This window comes from Calidris pugnax, unplaced genomic scaffold (genome assembly GCF_001431845.1).
Source record: "Calidris pugnax isolate Ruff unplaced genomic scaffold, ASM143184v1 scaffold1, whole genome shotgun sequence".
NCBI lineage: Eukaryota > Metazoa > Chordata > Aves > Charadriiformes > Scolopacidae > Calidris > Calidris pugnax.
In genome coordinates, this window is record NW_015090800.1 from 1,079,296 (window position 1) to 1,101,431 (window position 22,136).

The window sequence follows — 22,136 nt, forward strand, 5'->3', positions numbered from 1 at the left end:
GATGGAGCCAAACTCTTCTCAGCGCTGCCCAGTGACAGGACAAGAGGGAATGGGCACAAATTAAAAAAGATGAAATTCCACCTGAGCAGGGGTAAACTTTTTTACTGTGAGAGTAATCAAACACTGGCACAGGTTGCGGTGAAGCTTCCACCTGTGAAGATATCCAAAACCTGACTGAACTCAGTCCTGGACAACCTGCTCTAGCTGAGCCTACTTGAGCAGGGGAGGGTGTGCTAGATGATCAAGAGGTCCCTTCTGATCGTTGTAATTCTGTGATTCTGTTGTCATAAAAAAAATAGCTACTGTTTCTTCATTATAAAATAACACAATTGTACACTAAAATGGAGTTGGTAATACAAACAAAGAGTATAATTTTTAGGAAAGCAATATCTTTATAATACTTTATATGCTGAATTATCCATGGTTTGACATGAAACAAAGAGACATAAACCAGCAAGAATCTTTAGAGCATTCCAGGAAGTTAGTTCAGGTAAGCAGTCATACCTTTTCATACATGTAAAACTCACCTCAGAATGAAAAGACAGACCATCACAAATCTAATGTATACAGAGGCAGGCAGCAAAGTATCAGCAAACTTGCATGTTTCTTATAGGGGGAGATCTTTATATTCTCATGTATGGCAGTAACAACTTGCTTAACAGATACCTATGTGCACAACCACCTGTGCTATAATTCAGACTTCAGATTTCAATCAAGTTAATTGATTGTCTGCTTTAATTAAAAACATCCAGAAAATATTACTAGACTGACTTTTCTTTTCAAGCTAAAAAGTTTAAAAATCCCAAAGCAAACAAACAGAAAAATCTCTCTCCTTTGTGACTTCTCACTCTCAACATCGAACAAGAGTATCTAAGGATGGAAAAATCTTCTATTAAACAAATACTTCTAGATCTTTTAATTTGATAGTAATTTTTAAAAACTGTCTCATCAACAGCATCCAGAAAGCTATGTGGATCTCACTAGTCTATCAGAGTAGGGACAGTAAATGACAATGTACGACAAGTTCTTACAAGGTTCTTGGTGCATCTATAAAATATATTCCTAATATGGCCTAATCAGTTTTGTTGGTCAATTTTTTGATCAAACTACTCTACTCTGACCTCCACAAAGCAAGAAAGTGCAACTGGTCTGCTACTGCAGAAAGCAAATTTACAGGAAGCTAGGTACACTGTCACTAAATACTAAAGGGCACATATTTCAGATTGGTTTACATCTCTGGTTTTAAGATGATTATCTTTGAGTTTAGAAAACAAGCATTCCTCTCTGTTTTAATATGTGAAAAAAATAGCTTGATTTCCAATTTGTTATTGAAAATATTTGCTTAGTTTTTTTTAAAAAATAAGTTTTTAAAACAACTTCAGAATTTAAAAAAGCAATATCCTTGTCCCATCACCTCAGCGTGCCTGAAATTAATTCAGCTATATACTACCAATATCTGCCTAGATTTTTCAAGCCCTCTGTATATTTTAGAGAGAAATATGTTCTGTATTTGTTCGATGCCCTTAGTCATTTATATCAGAATGTGAAACAATAAGTAGCTTATTAACTAAAATACTATGTGTCAGTTCCTCACAGTTTATAGCTTCACTCTGGTATTGCTATAATTGTATTTTATGCAAATTTTATGCACATTATATACCTTACAAAAAAAAGGCAAAACAAAAGAAGGGGGTGAAGAGGGGAAGAGTACCTGTTTGTAGAGCCAGCCACGTCTGACAACTGGTGCATTAGGATTTCTCTTTATTGAGTTTGATCTCTTTCCGAAATTATGAACCTTCTTTGAAGATCGTGATGTCTAAATTGAATTGAACAGGTTAAAACAAACATGACATCAACATCTGTTGAAAAACTGTAACATCTTTTCTTTAAGATCTTTTTCCTAAATATGTTCCTCTGGGGGACTGCAGAATAGAAACCGTATTCCTTTTTCAGATAAACAATTATTATGATGGTTCTGCTGGCTTCAGCATTACTTTCTTTTTACTCTGCAGAGAATTTAAAGACAAATCCCAAGACAAATCCTTAAGGGTTTGGTGTTTTGTTTTGTTTTTAAGAAGAAACCCCAACCATATACATATCTGACCTTCTTACAAGGTAAGTAGAAAGTGTAACAAGCTGTAGAAAGAGAAGTAAAACTAGAACTATTATTAATTATGAAAAATTACATTACCTGGGCAAGAAAATTCTATGCTTTCCAGTTTCCAACCCTGACCTAATACATGAAAACGTGTTCAGATTTCAGCAAAATATTACTAGCCCTTTCCTAACACATAGGAATTTTTTTTTTAATTCTTTCTTCCCTCTCAAGAGCCCTCCATTTTATGATCTCTTAGCTGGTTTGACTATTCATTATTTTACCTGCTTGCACTAAGGCCTACTTTGAATCCTTTGCTCTTAAACTCCAGCATTTATATCTGCTGTTGCTTCTATCTTTTACAGGCTTGCAGCTATGCAATGATCACAGATGACTAAGAGAAGTAGGATAAATAACCAATTTTAGATTTTATCCTTCTTCTACTCAAATAACCAAAAGAAATTGGAAAAGGTGTAAAGAAACATGCAATGCTTTGCCAATTCACACTTCATTCTGTTCAGGCCACGTTTCGTGAGTTTGTTCTGCAACTAAATGAGCTGAATGTTTACTTGTGTTTTACATTCTGTAAGAATTAGTGCCTCAGAGACCATGCGATGTGTGATACAGCAAAGTATCCCGCTCTGCGAAAGAAGTTCAAGTTCAAGTAAGATTTTTAAGCTGCGTTCCTGGATCTGCTCTCAATCCACCATTTGAATTGAGACAATATAATCCTGGTGCTTCGGCTTCCCCATCTCCACTGCTGAGACCAGGCATAAGGTTATGCAAAGTTCCTAGAGGAGGAAGGCTAAACAAACACTTGGCTTTTGTTGCAAATTAGAGGATGGGGTTTCCCTATGGAAATTCTCTCAACAACGCATCACAGAACTGAGCTGGGTTTTATACACGCCTGGGAGAGAATTCCACGGCAAGTTAAAAATCATCAACTGAAAACTGCAATTTAAAATGACGTGCAGCTTTTGCCAGCGATGCCATTAACTGAAGAACAGAACGTAGCTTAGCCAAAAAAGAATAACATCACAGAAGTTATGTGTGTTTGTCTCGAGCCTACAACACAATGAAACAAGGTTGCTTTGTATTTCTTTTTTGAAAGAATTAGGAGGGAATATAAAAACAGAGTATCTTAATTTCCCTTGGAGATACAGAAATTTGACTCAACTCTGTTTGGAAAGCAAGATTGAGCAAGCAATTGAAAACCTAATTACAAAAAAAAAGAGAAAAAAAATCTTTCACATTTTCATCTGAAAAATTCTACCAGTGCAAACCAGACAAAGGTTTGTAAGAAGCCAAGAGAATTATGACACTCGGCTGTAAAAAAGGAGTATACAAAGAACCTATAACAATCCAGAGCACATTATAAAATTAACTCTACATCCATCTCAGTTAACGTGTACGGCTACTATATTGGCATACCACACAAGAGCTGTGCCAAGATTTTGATCAAAAGTAATTTATAACACTCATACCTGCTCTAATATTAGGTTTAACGGTTCAAAACCTCTCATGAGTGTTCCCAGACTTTCTAATGAATGTACAATGCTTGTACAATGACTAAACATACTAAGGATGGCTAGTTGTGTTTTCAGAAGCATAAGTACTACTAATGCCAAGTCCACTAACAAATTCAAATAAAATACACAGATATCTTTTAGACAGCTCTGATAACAAACCATATTGACTCCAACTTTGCAAAGTTTCACTGGGTTAATTATACATCTTGCCAACTGTGAATACAAACTTCATTAATTAAACAGAGCATCGCAAGTGATTTCTAATTTTAGTTAATACAGAGAACACTTTAGATGACTCATGATTATTTTACCACACTGCATAAAGAGAATAACTCTTAACAACAAATTCTGAGCCTCGAGACAATGAGTATTTTAGGATATTGAAATATCGTAGGTGTACATATAAACTAATTATGAGCTCTCAGAACTTTTTAGATCACCTCCTCTTGTTATGTCTGGGATCCCTGGCCACCCCATGTTCTCACACGCACACATCTACTGTATTTCAAACTGTGGAAATGGGAAGAAAGGAAAAGAAAATAAAAACTGAAGGCTTAAAATATTTTTTACCCCACAGCACTGAAAATATAGGACATATTGCACAGCTCCACATTCTGGAGAAGACAAAGAGAAAAGGAGGACAGTAAATGAAGGGTCCAACTACTAATCACTTGCTGGAAGGTGTAGAAGGTAACAAAGCCAGCAAGCTTATAGTCACATCTGGTACTATCTGATTTGTTCTAAGGAATGGACCCAGCAACTGTGATGCCTCCAAAACCAGAACCTAGGGGAGGGACCCTCTATGGTTGCAGTCCTGAGAAAGAAGCCAGGAAGTTCACCCAGTGACATTCACTTTCTTAAACCCAAAGAAAACAAACACTGGCAGGATTTTGAACTTTGGCCAACAGACCAGCCAGTAGCTGGGGCTGCACATTTCACTTTGCAAGCTGTTCTTCTCTCTGCTCAGCTGGTGGAGGACACGGAATATATGTGAGGCTCCTTCCCCAGTTAAAGAACTAGTAAAAAAGTGATGAATTAATGCTAAACTTATTGTATTTATGTTCAAAAAACATGGGTTAAGAGCCTTGCTGATAAGGAAATTTTCTCCATGTGAACTCAAAGACAGGAAATCTAAATCTTTGTTAATTTCAACTTCTATTTAAAAATACGATTCCAGTCTTCAAGGCTTACATTATCTTCCAAACCACAAACCAACACGATGCTGCCTTCTGCATTTTGTAGGCAATTTCAGTGCCTTCCAATGTTGCTGTTTTCCATGAGCTGAGTGGGTTTCTGCCTCAGCATTTTAGCTTGCTCAGGAGGTTGCTCTTGAAACAAATACCCCAATCATCCACTCTCATTGTGCTTTGGTTTGCACAGCAGAGCAAACTGGATTTATTTTAGGTAACTAAAATGTAAGATGTACAAGGAGCACTACTGGCCTAGTCTGAATATAAACCATCAAAACACAGTACAGGTGTTTGGCTCTGAGCACAAATACTGCCCCTCACATCACTCCTGTTTACTACACTGGTTGCTAATGTATCTCATGACTATTACTCCCAAATTTCTGGCTAAACTGAATCCTGAGAAGGCACACACAACTCTCTCTAAACTAGCCATTTAAAGCAGTATGACTGATTTTACACATTAAAAAGCTGATTCCCTGAAACACATTTCAGAACATATAACCGTATTTGTCTAGGTAGTGATTTTAACAGCGGGGGAAAAATAAAATTAAAAAAAGAAGGCAACTACAAAACCAACCTAATTTTACAAAGAGGGCTAGAAACATACAGCTCTGTAGCAATCTCAAGCCTATGTAGATTTTTTTCACAGTCGGAGATCTGTACCAGTGGCTTTAAGTTTAGGAATACACTTCAAGCTAATAGGGAAGAAGCAGCACTTCACAGAGCCGCACTGTGTTATTTGGCCAGCATGATGTACACAGTGGAATTAGAAATTAGACTTTACTGGGGAGAGACTGATTTTTGTCTCACCTTATATTAGCCTCTAGACATAAGGGGCATTAGACTCCAGTGAGTCTTTCTGCCACAAAATAGGAACTCCTCCAAGTTCCATATCTACTGGGGATCAATTAACATTAAGGAAAGGGAGAACTCACTTCTATACCCCTCAGCTGTCTGAAACTTCATTTGTACCACAAACTTCTGTTCTATTCCTATTACTACCCAACTTTAGGTGTGTTCACAAGTTCTCTCTGAAAACAGAAAGACCTAAAAAATAGGTGTGGCAACCACATGAAGCATCCTCCTGCTCTGTAATTTACCTTCCTCACCAATGTTTTACTTCTGTCTTATTGTGCTGCAATACACAGAGCCTCTACATATTATATTCAAAGGTTCATAAGACAGTTAAGGATTGAAGGTTCTGCTGTTGGGAGATAGGAATAAAAACTAAAGAAGAAAATCAGTCGTTGTATCCAGGTACAACCAGTGGACAATTTCTATATAGTTATCTTTGAAACAGATTCAACTAATTAGCCTTAAATAACCACTAGAAAACACTGACTAGTATTAGCTGTGGTTCTATTTTGCAAGCATTCATCTCCTGAAAACAAAACTTTTAAAACGGTGTTGCAGTAATTCAGGAAAATTTACATTTGAAAATGGATGTGCAGTAATTCTACATACAGTCATAATAATTATACTAATATTTTAAAAGCATTTAAACCACTAGAACAGATGGAAGGAATGAGAAGTAGAACAAAAGTCTATTTTTCCAAAATATAGTAATTTCCACAGGAAGCTGAAGTGTCATTAGTCAATGATAGTAACAAAATTACAATAACTGGACCATAGCACTCTCAATTTCCTTGTAGAACACTATGAAATAAACATGCTAAAGGGCATTTTAAACTTCTCTTTTGAAAGCAGAGTGCAAAAAAATATGATTGTAGAACACGTGCTCCTAAACTGTCATTTCTTTCCTACATTTACCTTGAGAGTGCTTCCTGGCTTCTTCATTTTCTGTGTAACTATTGCAATCTACATCACTATTACAACTCTAACAATGTGATTCTTGGGGTGTTTTTTCTTTGCTTGGTTGTTTTAGGACTTAGCTGGTTTTGGTTGTTTGGAGGTTTTTGTTCTTGTTTCATTGTAAATTGGCTTTCCTGTATACATGTGAAAGCTGAAATGATGGATTTTGTTACTGCTTATAATTTGTCTGTGACTCTTTTGTTGTTTTATTGTAAATTGGCTTTCCTGTATGGACTTATACATGTGAAAGCTGAAATGATGAATTTTATTACTGCTTATAATTTGTCTGTGACTCTTTTCACCCCCAGGAACATGGATAGACTAAGACACTTTTCTCACCAAATAATAGTTTTCTAATGTAGGTCAAGGATTCTGCCTGCCTAATGAGACATTTAAAACACAAAAAAATGCACTTCAAGAAACCTTACAGTGTTTGCTACCACATGGAAAATAAATTATTTTAATTCGAGTTGTTGAAATTAAGGAATTTACTCAGTTAAAACACATTCCAAAGTTCATTTTTCTCTTGAAGGCTGGATTAATCTCCTGAAAAGCACTTCTCAGGGTAAAAGTTTTCAATGACCAGCAAAAGTATGGGGCTTTTGCTGGGTAGAAAAGATGACAGGGCTCTTGTCTGTCATCACTGATCAATCTGTTACCTTGGTGTCCTAGCAAACCTAAGGAAATTCTTAATTTTGTAGCAAGTGCATTTTGCTTTTATGGGAGTGTCCAAAAATGGAAAAAATGCATGCAATAGCCTCATCAGATGTATCCAACAAACTTAATGTAGATGTAATTCAATCCCTCATCTTGATAAACATCTTGGCATTTACTTTCACCTTCTGAGAAGTTGAGTGAATGAAAAAAATGGGACACAAATTCAGGTGGCCTAGGAATCTCTGGACCTTTTCCAGGAATTTCTTCCTAGGAAACCAGGACTTCTGGTCCAATGACAGCAAATGATGTCGTCTGCCCTTTTATTTGACCACAAGGTCACCTTCCATCTCTCTTGTATCTACTTATACACAATTACAATTCTATTTTACCTGGAGAAATACAGCCAATTGTTTGCGATTGAGCAATTTCCATAACAATGCTTACTCAGATGTCTGACCAGTCACTCAAGATTTTGCTCATTCACACTGACTGGAAAGGTCAGATTCTGTAAACAATTTAAGTATGTGCAAGTCATGAGATCTCAGATACCCAATAAAAATTACAGCTTTGGTGATAATTTGCTTCAGACACCTCAGTTTCCAAATTAAACACAAAAGGAGCCAAGTGCCCTGAAAAAGATAAATGCTTTGTTTCTCTTTCTCTATGGAACACTAATATATGGCACTGCCCAGCACCTTGTGGAATAACTGAATTATTTTAATTTTGATTTAATTTCTATGTAAAGACTTACTCTGCCCACAGGGCTCATCGGATGAGCAGCATAATCTGATGTCAGATTATAGTTAGTTGCTTCACATATCATGCTTATTGGTCGCTCCTTCTTTTCTTCAGATGTCATTGCTGCAGCAGTCCTGAAAATAGAATATGTAATAGCACAAGAACATGCTGTGTGTGCAGACTGCTATTAAAAAGCACCCCTAGATTTATCCTAATACAGCCTGTGTCCTACTTTTTCAATTTGAAAGCAATTCACACTTCATCTCAAAGTTACCTGAGCTGTGTTTTAAACTTAAATCTATTATAGATGAATTTTAAGGCATTTTAAAATAGGATTTTCTTTATTAGAGTTAGGTGTCGGTGGGAGGGAAAAAAAGACAGGTACGAGCATGAGATGGAAATGGGAAGAAGTGCTCTCCAAAGACCCCATACGGCTTCGTCCCACTTCAGTGAGAACATGCATGTTTACAAAATTTCACATATTGCAGTTCTGACGGTTTTCAGTGTAGCCACCAAATAAGGTGTTGTAGCTGTGGTGGTGAGTAGGAACCAACACCCAACCACATATACTGTCTTGAGGTCAGGTGTGACTTCCATGCATACCTTATCATATTATCGTGTATTCTCCAAAACTAATCAAAGACAGCAAAACCAAGTTATTATCCAATGAATCAGAAAGTGGCTCAACTGTCCAAGAAAATAACCGACTGAGGAGAAACTATCTGGCAAAACATGATACAATACAGACATGTGATTGTCCCTAATTGATTATAATTTTATTCCTTTTAAGGAAATTTATTTGATTGTTATTTTTTATATAGGTCATTTGCTAACACTAGAGAATATTTAAAGCAACAAGTGGAAATTCACACAGCGCTTAAACATGGAGCATTTCTATCACATAACTAATTTGGGCTATGCTTTTTATCCTAAAAAATGGTGTTAAATATTTAATATTACTTTCAAATCATTTAAACAAGCAAAACCTTACACACGCTAACCTGACTTCAAAAAAATTAAATTAAATATTGCAATTAGCAACTTCGCTATTAACAAGTTTCAAAACATGCATTTTATAGACTGAAACAGATGCCACTTACTGTTCATTCACAACAAAAATACAGTTGTCCTGTGATGGCTGTCCTGTTACTGGATGTTTACAGGTTACTTTTCGTTCATTATGACTGTGGAAGAGAGATAAGAAGAATTATTAGGTATTATTATTAGGTATTATTTCCAACTCACTATATAAATCCAGTACATCACCTATATCAGCCCAGAGAAAACAACTGGTGCTGTTTTATGCCATTGTTGTGGCATATAACAATGTATGCATATACACACACAAAACCACACACATGTATATATTAAACTAATAAAAAGGATGATAGCAAGTATTAAAGAATCTTCATTAATACTCTGGAAAGAGATGGAAACATTAGCACTGGGTTGGTAATGGTTTTGAATTTAAAACTAGAGCAGCAAGAGCATTACTTGTTCATATATGATCACCAGTAATTCACTTCAGCTAAGTCTTTATATATTCATAAATAGGATTTCAAATAGACAGCAGGAACAAATTAGACATTACTGCTCTTTACGAAGAGACTACCGTAAAAGCAATTGTCTTCTAGTTTAGAACATAAAGTTACTAGTTTGAAATTTTCTGATAACACAGATAAACATTCAGTGATTGGAACGCTGTTGCAATCATAGCTCTACTTTCTTTTGCTGGTGACCTTTGAATTCAGAGTGCTGCTCCCCTGCAGCCGTCTTGGGACCTTCAAGTGGCAGGGAGCCTGCCCTCCGAGGGCTTCACCTTCATCAGTGCAAAACACTCACTTTGCACTGTCTCATTCCCCTGAACTGCAGGTATTACAGCAGCTCCCATCATTTGGAAGAAATTGCCAAAATTCAACAACTATCAGCTGCTGCCACTCAAGAATGGCATGGTTTGACTTGAGCCCTATAGCCCTAGAGGGGAAGGAAGAGATGGGGAGAAGAGTTGCCTTTACTGCCAAACAAATATGTCAATCAGCTGACAGATATCACAAAATCACAGGATCTTCATGGTTGGAAGGGACCTTTGAGATCATTGAGTCCAATCACAAAAAAAAAAACAAAATGAAAAAAAAAATATCCACAAACAGACACAAACCAACACTCCTGGGCACTAGAGCATGCCCTGAAGAGCCACGTCTACACGTTTCTTAAATACCTCCAGGGATGGTGACTCCACCACCTCCCTGGGCAGGCTGTTCCAGGGCCTGACCACCCTCTCAGTAAAGTAATTCTTCCTAATATCTAATCTAAACCTCCCCTGCCCCAACTTCAGACCATCTCCTCTGCTCCTGTCATTATTCCCTTGGGAGAAGAGGCCAACACCCACCTCTCTACAACCTCCTTTCAGGTAGTTGTAGAGGGCAATGAGGTCCCCCCTCAGCCTCCTCTTCTCCAAACTCAACATGCCCAGTTCCCTCAGCCTCTCCTCGCATGACTTGTCCTCCAGACCGCCCACCAGCTTGGTGGCTCTCCTCTGGACTACTCCAGTCCTCAATGGACTCCATACTCAATGTCCTTCCTGTGGTGAGGGGCCCAGAACTGAAATGACTTGTCCTCCAGACCGCCACCAGCTTGGTGGCTCTCCTCTGGACATACTCCAGTAGGGCAACGAGGTCTCCCCTCAGCCTCCTCTTCTCCAAACTCAACATGCCCAGTTCCCTCAGCCTCTCCTCGCATGACTTGTCCTCCAGACCGCCCACCAGCTTGGTGGCTCTCCTCTGGACATGCTCCAGGACACCTCAATGTCCTTCTTGTGGTGAGGGGCCCAGAACTGAACCCAGCACTCGAGGTAAGGCCTCACCAGTGCCCAGTCCAGAGGCACCATCACTGCCCTGCTCCTGCTGGCCACGCTGGTCCTGACACAGGCCAGGGTGCCGTTCCATTTGATAGTAATCATTTTTGCAAAGAATATGTGATGATAATCTTTCTCATGTAAGGTATCACATAACACTATGCCTTTCTTATCTCAAGTCCAGCCCTGAAAAACACTCTTGGACAGAGAAGCCAGACACACAAAAAATGTGTTTTAGTTTAGTTGCAAGAGGTGCAGAACAACTAAAGCTTTGAATGGCACTTTATCCTTAACACCTACTTCTTTTATTGCCTATATATTGAACCTTCTTAGCTTTCAAAACTGTGACACACAGCTCATCTCACAAACGTTACACTCTCTACCGTTCCTGCTTCTTAAAACAAGACTGTCTTAATAAATTTCCTTTAGATCCATTTTGCAATTATGGCACATGACTAATTAAAAGTTACCTCCAAACCTTTTGTAATAATAATAACAATTACAAATTTTTGTATTTACAAATTACAATAATAAAAATATGTTACACTCTCTACCCTTCCTGTTTCTTAAAACAAGACTGTCTTAATGTTCTTGAAATTTCCCTTACATCCATTTTGCAATTATGGCGCATGACTAATTAAAAGTTATCTCCAAACCTTTTGTAATAATAATAACAATTACAAATTTTTGTATTTACAAATTACAATAATAAAAATAACAAAAATAATAAAATATTCACACTACTTTCACGGTCAATGGATAGTTGAATAAATCCACATAAACCCAAAGTACATGATTAGAAAGATAGCCCAATTCTTTGTACTTTTTTACCAGGATTTAAAAAAACCCTACTAATACCTAAATGGATAGACACCTTACGGAGCTTAACTAATGAGCTAGCAAATGCCAGAACTTTATCTTCACACTTAATTCAGTACAATTCCAAGTTTAGCTTCTAAAGAAGCTGTTGCAGAAATGCATCCATTTCAGTGAGGGGACAGAAAAGAGGTGACCTCTGTACCACCCCTAATTGCCATGGTCCTACAATGCCTCTCAAGTGAAAATGGCCCAGATTGAAAAGAATTAAAATTCAAAACATTCCTGAGGAAGCATCCAGGTTTTTATTTTTTCTGTGATTCCTCTTTTTCTTCACTTCCAAAAAACTTTCTTTTTGGAACAAAAAGACATTTCAGAAGCTCTCACACCAAACTGAAAAAAAAAACATTAAAAAATCATGGAGTTGAGCTGGCACTTTGCAAGCTTTGCCAAAACGTTCATGCTAAACCTTGACAGCTGGCTACCAGCTCACATCCAGAATTGTAGAAATAAATGGATCTGCTTGTGCATCCCATGTTTTGGATGAGTACACCCGGCTCACACTGACACAGGAAGAGGCCACACTCCAAGACCATCAAGGGGAGGTCATTCAAACCCAGGAGGGAAAGCAGGAACAGGGAGGGAAAGAAAAGAAAGCAGAGAGGAAGCACTGACAAACCTATTCAAGAATATATTTTTTTCGAGCTTGAGTCATATATCAAGTCAGTATTCCAAAAAAGATCAAAAAGTTTTTGGACAAAATACAGTTTTCCTTACCACTCACACTGCTGTTGAGATGTAGAGAGGTAGAGCTGACATTCCACCAAAAAGGCAAAAAAATCTCATAGACACAAAACACTCTCCTGTGGGATACACAATATTTTCTTTCCAGCATTTGAGAGACCTTTATAGACACTTCCTTTCAGAAGGGCGAGGCAAAGGAAGAACGATCTTTTCAGCTTAGTCACAAGCGAAATCTTCTGAGTGAACACTAGAAATTCAGCTTCTACAACTAAGAAGTGACGACTGTAAACATGTCTAACCGGATGAATAGATCTTAAATACTTGCATTTGAAAACTTTTTCATTACTCATCGGAATTATTGCATTTCGTGGCATTCATTTAGCTGGTATTTTGACAAGACTTCTCAAAATACTTGTGTAAGGTGTAGAGTAGCTTGATAATTATTGTCATAACCCTCCCACATAACAGCAGGTTAAGGCATTTGTTTTAAATTTGATCTGGCACACCAGAGACAGCTTCATTAAAACCAAGCCACCAGTCATATTCACAAACTTCAGCATCCTATTGAGACAGTTGTTCAGTTATCCATGAATTTCCGAGTCCACACACACGCTTAGTTAGTATTTAGTATATTACACACTAATAATACATATCTCATCAATAAATCTCAGGGGAAATAAAGCAAAAATAGGTTGTTTAACTGAGAACTCTATTTCCAGTTTTATACAGACCTCAGTGTCTAATTCAGAGATTCAACTTTGCATGTTTCTGTGCTTTTATTATGTGGTAAAAAGCGATTCACTCTGACACAGGCAGTTCTCACTTATGCAGAGATACAGCCTCCAAGAGGCACATGGAAACAACACGCCTCTTCCTTCTCTCTCCAATCAATTTTTCATATCAACATGCTTTGAGAACAAAAGCTAACCGTGCACACACTGTTGAACTTTTAAATTAAAGGTTATAACTGACCCTTACTATTTTAACATCCATAGTTAGGTTGTATTAAATGGCATCCTAAGCACTAGAGCCAAAGAGGGAAAAATTAACTGTGTATTTGATTAGTATTCATGAGCATACTCTCCATTTTCGGTATGGTATATTCCTATACTGTTAATATTTGCTACTGGGATGTGTCGGGCTCCAGAAATAGGCACATCTGACTAAGATGACATGAGAGAGAAGCACTTCAATGCAATATAAAATATAGTTCTTGCATTGATCAAGGTAATATTCTGTTCTTGATTCCAGTAGCGGCCTGGGACAGTGTCCTGCTATGAAAAGGATCAAAACCAAACCAAACCAGCCTTAAATAAATAAAAAACGCCCACAAGACAAAACCCTAACCACACCAAAATAGCTCACACAGGGACAAGTTCCATTTTTAGCCACCTCAGTGCAAGACAACTGATACCAACTTAACAGCACCAGCTTAACTTGACTTCTTTCCTCCAGAATTTTTAAATTTCTCCTCCCCAATCCTCCCCTCTGAACACCGCAAGCTTTGGCGTCATTTAGCAGGTAGCTTAGCTTCGGCACACGGACAAACCCTCAGAGCAAAAGGATTTATCTTGTTCAGGTTAGAAGTTGACAGCAACCTTGAATTTGACTCATGTTATTTGCTTTCTTATCTACTCTCTTTCTCCTTTCCATCCCCGGAGACCCTTAATCTCTTTAGAAGACAGGATTATTTTACTTATTTTCACCAATTCTAGACACGTTCAAAAAACCTTGTTGTGTAATCTACTCACTAAATGTACAGTCAAGAGCAATCTTTTTGATGGCCAAATGTGATCCAAGGACTACAAAAAAAAAGCCCTCAAATATATCATTCAAATATATTGTTCTATTTGTAAATAGCCAGGATTGTAAAACAAACCAGGACTGTTTATGTTAATTCTATCTTTTTACAGGATTGCTGACCCAAAAATGCTGTGACACACACCACCGCAAAAATCAAAAATTCTGTCCAGTTTTGCCATTTTGAAACTGCTATCGTCTTTAACAGTACCCGGATTTTTTGGATAGGGAACAAACTCAGATTAACAGCAGTTGAAATGGAAAAAAGAGAGAGATGTAATCCAGTTGTACAGGAGGATGCACACAATTAAAAATTAAGGGTTTGACCGTCTTTCCTCCGGAGCAGAGCAGTTCACTCAGAAGTGGCACAAAAGATCAAAGTACTGGGGTGGGGACAGTTGGTTTGGGGTCTCTCCATTGTATGATTTGGTTGAGTTCCCTGTCCTCTCAAAAAAATTGAGCTGGGCCAGAACTCCCAAAGACACATCTGGTTTTCTCCCACTAAAATTAAAACTAGATGCCACTTCAAAGCTCCTCTTATGCCCTTTCTTCGTAGACTTTATTTATGTGTTCCTAAATGCTAAGGCCTCATTTGCTCATTCTCAACGTGACCATCAAAGCAAAGGCTGAGTTCTACACTCCACAGAAAGAATACAAACAAAATCATAAAGCAGGACACAACTTGGACAGGCCTCCATATCTTTAATTTGGAAAGACTGTTCTTTTTGACAAGTGAACACCGAAGAACACATTTCAGAAGAATGCTCCATCAAGTATCTGCCTCCTAACATTTATTTTACATCTTAGATAAGATTCACAGTCCGACAACCTAATCTCTACTGTGCAAACATGCAATCCCTATTTATACTATGTTTACTCAGAGTACATAGAGATATTTCATATGAGAAACAGTTTTAGACATTTTTCATATACGCTTCATGACAAAATATTTTAAAAGATTACAGATAAAGCAAGAAGCCAAAAATTACCAGAGCGATAAAGTTTTCTCCTCTACATTAATGCTAAATTTTTGCACTGACATTTAAAGATAAGTTTCAACTGGAGACAAACATAAGGCAAGTCTCAGCCAGCTTTATTCTGCTTCTGTGAAGCATTTCATTCCTGAACTTGTGGGGAGGGGGAGTAGGGAATCACATCAGCATTTTTTACTTTGTTTGCTTGTTTTCTAGCATAAAATTATCTCATTTTTAATCGAAATAAAAGCAGTAACTTAGAGTTATCTAACAAAAAGTTGTCTGAATTTGGAAAAAATTTAAGTAAATGCAGTCCTTCCACAACGGTTAGCAAGGATGTGGTCTGTGGCTATACCAACTCTTCTATTTTACTAAATCTGCAATGCCACATCGTACAGTAAAGAGCACACGCAAGCACTTTTTTTTTTTTTTGTCAGTGCTATCCTACCCTAGAATTACGAGCCTTTTTTCAATTAAGCTTTTTTAAACAACAACTTTGGAAACCAGGCTGCACGGCTCCGCTGGAAAACATATGAGCGTGGTAACTTCACATCAGGGAGTCTGAACAAAAGGGCGTGTGAAGAGACAGCAAGTTTCAAAGCCAAGTGCTGACAGACCTGTACAACATCACAGATGCCGCTCCCAGCAAAGAGTTTATAATCCTTTGTGTGCGCACACGCTCGGAAGGCGTGGACAAAGTTCTACTGATCTTCTTGGACAATGCAACACCTCAACGACAGTCGCTGCTGCCACCACCTTCTTGGTCTACTATGGGTTTATTTTTTCAGGCAATGTGTCAATTCGGAGACTTTTCTTTCAAACCCTCCTTAGTTTTTGGTAACTTTGCTTTTGCTGTAAGGAAATAGCACCTGGACATTTCTATACAACTGACTGTACTCCAGCTTTTCATTTATTATTGATATTTATTTTCCAAAAGATTAAGCACTACTCCCCTGAAATTGTAAACCTTTCTTTCAATGGGACCATTCTAAAACCAGATTTATATTCCAATGAAAATATTTAGGTTAAAACAAAGCCTTTTCTTGCTTCAGCAGATATGGTTAATACACTCTCATAACATACTTCTAATCTAAAATTGCAAGTTTATGTCACTAAAACTTATTATTAAAAACTCTTTCAAAATGCTAGGATGAAATACTTTCTAAAATAGCATATAGAATCATAGAATCATCTAGGTTGGAAGGGACCTTAAAGATCATCTAGTCCAACCATCAACCTGACTCTGACAAAAAAATAAATAAGAAATAAGCAATAAAAAAATCACTAAACCATATTCCTGAGGACCATGTCAACCCGTCTTTTGAAACCTCCAGGGATGGTGCCTCAACCACTTCCCTGGGCAAAGGGAATATTTGTATATATACATGTATATATATGCATATACCGTACTGTAGATTCAGAAGCTTTTAATAAGTAACTGTTCTTTCCAATCAAGCACTGCATTTTTCAGAAAAAGAGTGTTACTGTTTTCAGTTTTCCCAAAACTTTGTGGGAGGGTGCCTTTCACTCTGTAGATAACATATTTGGGAATTTATAAGATACTGAGGCTTGGTAGAGACCACAAAAGCCACACATCTTTAAACAAAAGCATGGCAATTTGTGAGGTGTACTTGCCATGTGCCATCAATGTATATAACATTTCACTACATACATTTTATTCCTTGGGCAGTGTGTAATACAGTACCTTGATAACAGCACCGCAGAAAAAGAAAATTTTCAATTCTGTAAGTATTAATCTGTAGTAGAAATGACTAATACACTGTTTTCTGTTTGCAATAAAATTGAGAAAATAGTTAGGTGGGTGTTTGAATCTGTAAGCTTCATATTTCCTCGCTGAAATCCAAGCATCATCCTTTAATGGTTAACTACCTGGAAAGCTTCCAAGAACTAGAGTAACATAACAACTCCGCAGCGAAAACCCCTCAATCTGATTTCTAAAGAAAATTGGGATTTGGAGTAGCATGGTTCAGCAGGTGGCTTGTGGACCAGAAGCAGCACTGGATGCTCCAATCTGGCTGCTACTGCCTCTTCCCGTTGAAGACTGACAGCGGATGCCCCATCAGCTAATTTTGCCCAAAAGCTCACTTCCCAGATGCTGGGGGGATGCTGCAGCCTCTCCTGAAGAGGTAGAGAGGATGGAAGAAGTAAAAGCTAACTTGTGGAGAGGGCAGCAAAAAGCCACCCTCAACAGCTGTTCTGAAAAGAACAAGTTCTATTTACTGCCTAAGCTAGACCACTCATTATCAGACTAATAAATTGCTGAGTTTCAACAAAATTAATTCATTAGGAACAATTAATTGATATTTTCTCACACATATGATGTTAAAGGTTTTCAGAACCAGAAACAAAACTGACTTGAATTTACAAGGAACAAACGCACTTAGGCTGTGTAACTGCATGTTCACAACTGCACCAAACTGCCCAGAGCAATTCATCACACCAAGTAAATTCGAAAGAATTCAGTTGTCTTAGTCACCCCCCACAACACTAAGCATCAACTTCAGTACAAATTTCTAGCAAATGCTTCGACGACTGCGTAACAAGTTTAAATATTTTCAAAACTCATTAGGCAGAAAATTATCTCCAACACATATCACTAAGCTCAGTTCTGCAAGTCTTCGTCATTTATTAGTGTTAGAGGCGTAAGTGAAATTGTGCTCTCCAGCAAGTGTTAGAAACAGAAGGACAAACTCAAAAGGCAATTGACTTACGCTTCCATTTCATTGTACGAAATCTAGAGGTATTTTGCAAAAGAATCCTACTCTCATCACAGTTCTTTTTACCAATTTTTACATGGTTTTGAATAATTGCGTCTTGAAAAAGAATTGCTAAAGGTAACTATAAGAAAAGTGAACGCAGACAAATTAAGCGGTTCAATACCTATGATATATATTTTTAAATACATTAATATATGGCCTACGCAAAAAAATAATCCTGCTGCTGAGAGTATCTCCAACTGAAGTCTGACTTGGGTCAGGCTTCCCTGCAAGCCCACGTGGTTTTAAGAAGTCAAGATGCCTTCAATAAGCATACCCTGAAAAAAGTCAAAGCCATGCTGCAGTATCTTCATTTCCATCCCGCCTGAAGAGCCTGCATCACTGTCCTGTCTCTGCACCTCCCAGGTACTGCCAACCTCTACTGTCCTGCCACTCAACCCAGCCCCCTCTCCACTTTAAGTTCAAAAGGAACCTCAAAGGATGCAGTAATCAGAGGACACAGAAAAAATAGAAAACTTTGGGTTTCATTCAGAAACAGCCATGCATTTGCTAAAAAGAGTAATAAATCCTACAAGTGCTTACTCACCACGTTTTTTTTCAACCAGTTTGGATCATTCTCCAACATAGAGCAAGTGTTTCAGAACAGCCAGCAATTCCCCTTCACAAAATCTAGGTATTTAAGTTACCCTCTATTTATAGTTCTCTTACTAATCATCAGTTTTGCCCCACGTTACATATCAAATTTCTTTTCATCTCAGTTTTTACCATATTGTGTAAGGTTTGGTTTTTTTCTGCTTAAGGTGTACACTAAAGAGCATGCTATGAAAATACATTCAGCATCTACTGCATGACTCCCATTTTCAATATTTAGCACTTAAGAGCCCTTGTCTCTGCCTCTCTCCCTCTCTCCCAGTTAACAAACCAGAGGACCACAAAATGATTAACTGTGCATGTTGCTCCCAACCTTCCACTCTTTTTGTGCAATGATTCCAATGCTTTCACTGTCACGCCTATTTCCTCTCCCTAATTTCCACTCCTGAATAACGGCATGCATTTACCTATTACTGAAATAACCCCCATTTAGTGGATTTTCATTCTCTCAAAACTCACATTTCACTTTGCTTCCATTGTTGGTCTCCTTAGCTCTCAGTTGGCAATTATCTTACTCAAGACTGCCTGCTGGTTTGTTAAAAGATATTACTTGCTTAGGATTTTTATTTTTATTTTTTTTTACTCTTGTATCATGTAACTCAGAATCTTGTTTAGTTTGGTCTCAATCTACTTAAAGCAGCAACAGCCTTTAAAGAGTAATTGCAGGAGTTATCACACAAGTCAATTGTTCAATTAAACTCCTGCTGCAGAATTGCAAAGAAATAAAGCTGCATAATTTTATTGATTTACAAATGCAGTAATATATGAAAATATGTATGTTTAAAAACATAATTTCATTAAATTATTACCTCAAATTCAACAGCAGACTTTCAAGAGACTTTTGATGAAATCACACTGTTGCTTCAGAAACCTGACTAAACACATGGGGAATAAAATCTGATATGCATTAACAGTAGTAGCTGAACACCTTATTTCTCCTCAGACGCAGACTTTCAAGAGACATTTGATGAAATCACAGTGTTGCTTCAGAAACCTAACTAAACACATGGGGAATAAAATCTGATATGCATTAACAGTAGTAGCTGAACACCTTATTTCTCCTCAGAGCTTTCTACCTTTGCCAGATTTCTGTAGATATCTTTCCCTTATCCCATCTGCTATTATTTATGATTGGTTTGGTTTGGATTTTTTTTTTTGTTTGTTTGGGTTTTTTAAAGATGATGTGAATCACAGCATTAGCTGTCTATGTCAGCCAAGGTTACACAGAAGTGTAACAACATAACACTGTCTTCAGATAGCGACACGACTTCCATTATTTCTTGATCACTTTCTCAGTGCCTTAGGAGATGGCATACTTCCACAACCACCTCTCTGGTAAACAGCCCTGTTTATTTAATAACAATCTATTAATAACCCAGTAGAACTTTTTTTAAAAAAAGCCATGCTTATCAAGCTGTTACATTACAATATATTAGGTCATAACTAAACATTTCCTCAGTGCGTCCAGAGAGGAGAATGGTCTGGCAAGCTTCTGCAGAGTAAATACATTATCATCTGGGAAATGCTTAGAAATATTACTGTTAACTGTTTAAAAGAAGGAAGCAGCTGAAAGGCTGGTGCATCCACTTGTGTATCAGTTTTAATTGTGGTAACCAACACAGACACATCCTGTGTTTCGGTCTCCCCCTCATAATAAATCCTATTTTGGAAGAAACAAGGATAGACACTGAAATTTATAAAAATAATTATTTTATAAACGAACAGTCACCACTAACACTTTAATCACTGGCCTTCTTAAAGCCATTGTAAGGATTTAATTGAATAATCTTGGTGGTCCACTGATAGAACATATGCAAATATGCGCACCAGACCCCAGAGGATAATTAATCGAAGCTTACACCGTGTGTGGGCCTGCATTCATCTCAGACAAAAGAGTACAAACTCTATGAAAAATATTCATTGCTTGTGACGTAAAGTTCAAGTACAGAGACACACAGGGTGGCACTGAACTGGAACGCTGAACGTGTCAGCTGTCATCTCCAAGGTCCGAGGGCGCAGCTCAGCCCCGCACAGCTCTCTTGTTTCTTTGAGTCTGTTCAGGTTCAGCTTCAGGAGCCCATCATTTCAGAAAAATAATAATATTGTTACCTTAGAAAAGAAGCAGCAAGTTGTTGTAGAAGGCTCCGAAAGACCGAAACGTTAGCAACGACTAGAATTGTTTTGGGATTTGTTTGAAATCACAAATGGATCAGAAATTTTCTCAGGATTTTCTCTGCACACATCCTTTAAAAAACTACACTGTTTTCTTGCAATATCCCTACTTCACGTTCATTTGTTTGCACTTAATGTTCATTTGCTCATATTTCAGATTAGAGATCCTGAAGAAGATACAACATATTATAATCTAGAGGTGTGAACACCAACCAGCTTGTGGGAACCCTGGAGAACTGACCTGACTGCAAAGAGGCCACGTTTCCTCTTTTTCCTCTGCTTTTAAATTCATCATTGCCTACTTCTTCCTCTGTATTCTTTCTCTCGTTAGCTCCAAGTATTTCTAAAATTTCAGCAGGCCTCAACACTTCAACAAATAACTGCTTCTCAGAAAAAAATGCCATAATAATATTAACTATAAATGCCATAATAATATTAACTATATTAATAATATCACAGCATCTACCTTCCGTGCTGTTTAATTATATTAGTCTCCAGCATCAATTCCTTGACAAAAATAAATAAATAAATATAATAATAAATAAATATATAAAAATTTATAAACATTAAAAAAATCAATGGAAGCCCACAGTTTTATGCAGCAAGAGAAGGGCTGAAAAACATGCCACAGAAACAGGCAGAGCCAAATTACAGCTGCAAATTGGGAATTGGCTTCCTCCCTCTGTTACCAGGCTCAAACTGGAAAGGTGGGATCATTTAGAGGCAGTGGACTAAAGGAAAATGTCCCGATGTCAAATTCATATTAAAAATTGCAAAAAATAAAAGAATCCTCTTTCAAACAGAGTTTTGGTTTGCTTGGTCTTGATCTGTCGTTATATGCATCATCACAACTGGCAGGTGCCCCAGGTACTGGAATATCTTTCTCTTAGTTCAAAACGCACACACACAAAGTTTTCACTGAATTTCACTGAATTTCACTGAATTTTTAGAGTTGGAAGGGACCATAGAGATCATCTAGTCCAACTCCCCTGCTGAAGCAGGATTGCCTAGAGCTTGTCAGAGCATGTTACTCAGGAGCATCCAGGCGGGTCTTGAAAATCTCCAAGGAAGGGGACTCCACACCCTCCCTGGGCAGCCTCTTCCAGGGCTCTGTCACCCTCACCGTGAAGAAGTTTCTCCTCATATTTGAGTGGAACCTCTTATGTTCCAACTTGTGCCCATTGCCCCTCGTCCTCTCACTGGGAACCACTGAAAAGAGTCTGGCTCCCTCCTCCTTCAACTCACCCTTGAGATACTTGTAGGCATTAATAAGGTCTCCCCTCAGCCTTCTCTTCTCCAGACTAAGGAGTCCCAGCTCTCTCAGTCTCTCCTCATAAGGGAGATGCTCCAATCCTTGAATCATCTT

The 22,136-nt window shown here is 37.8% G+C and overlaps 1 protein-coding gene across 6 annotated transcripts in view; it reads right to left on the minus strand.

The window, feature by feature from the left end:
- PLEKHA5 (pleckstrin homology domain containing A5) overlaps positions 1 to 22,136 on the minus strand; it is a 266,473-nt gene that overhangs the window by 94,438 nt on the left and 149,899 nt on the right. For all 6 annotated transcript variants that reach the window (XM_014937387.1, XM_014937386.1, XM_014937385.1 and 3 more), the window contains exons 2-4: positions 9,122 to 9,205; positions 8,035 to 8,155; positions 1,712 to 1,816 (exon numbers count right to left, since the gene is read on the minus strand). In XM_014937387.1, coding sequence (XP_014792873.1) covers positions 1,712 to 1,816; positions 8,035 to 8,142 — 213 coding nt within the window. In that variant the 5' untranslated portion in view covers positions 8,143 to 8,155; positions 9,122 to 9,205. The remainder of the gene's footprint in view (positions 1 to 1,711; positions 1,817 to 8,034; positions 8,156 to 9,121; positions 9,206 to 22,136) is intronic.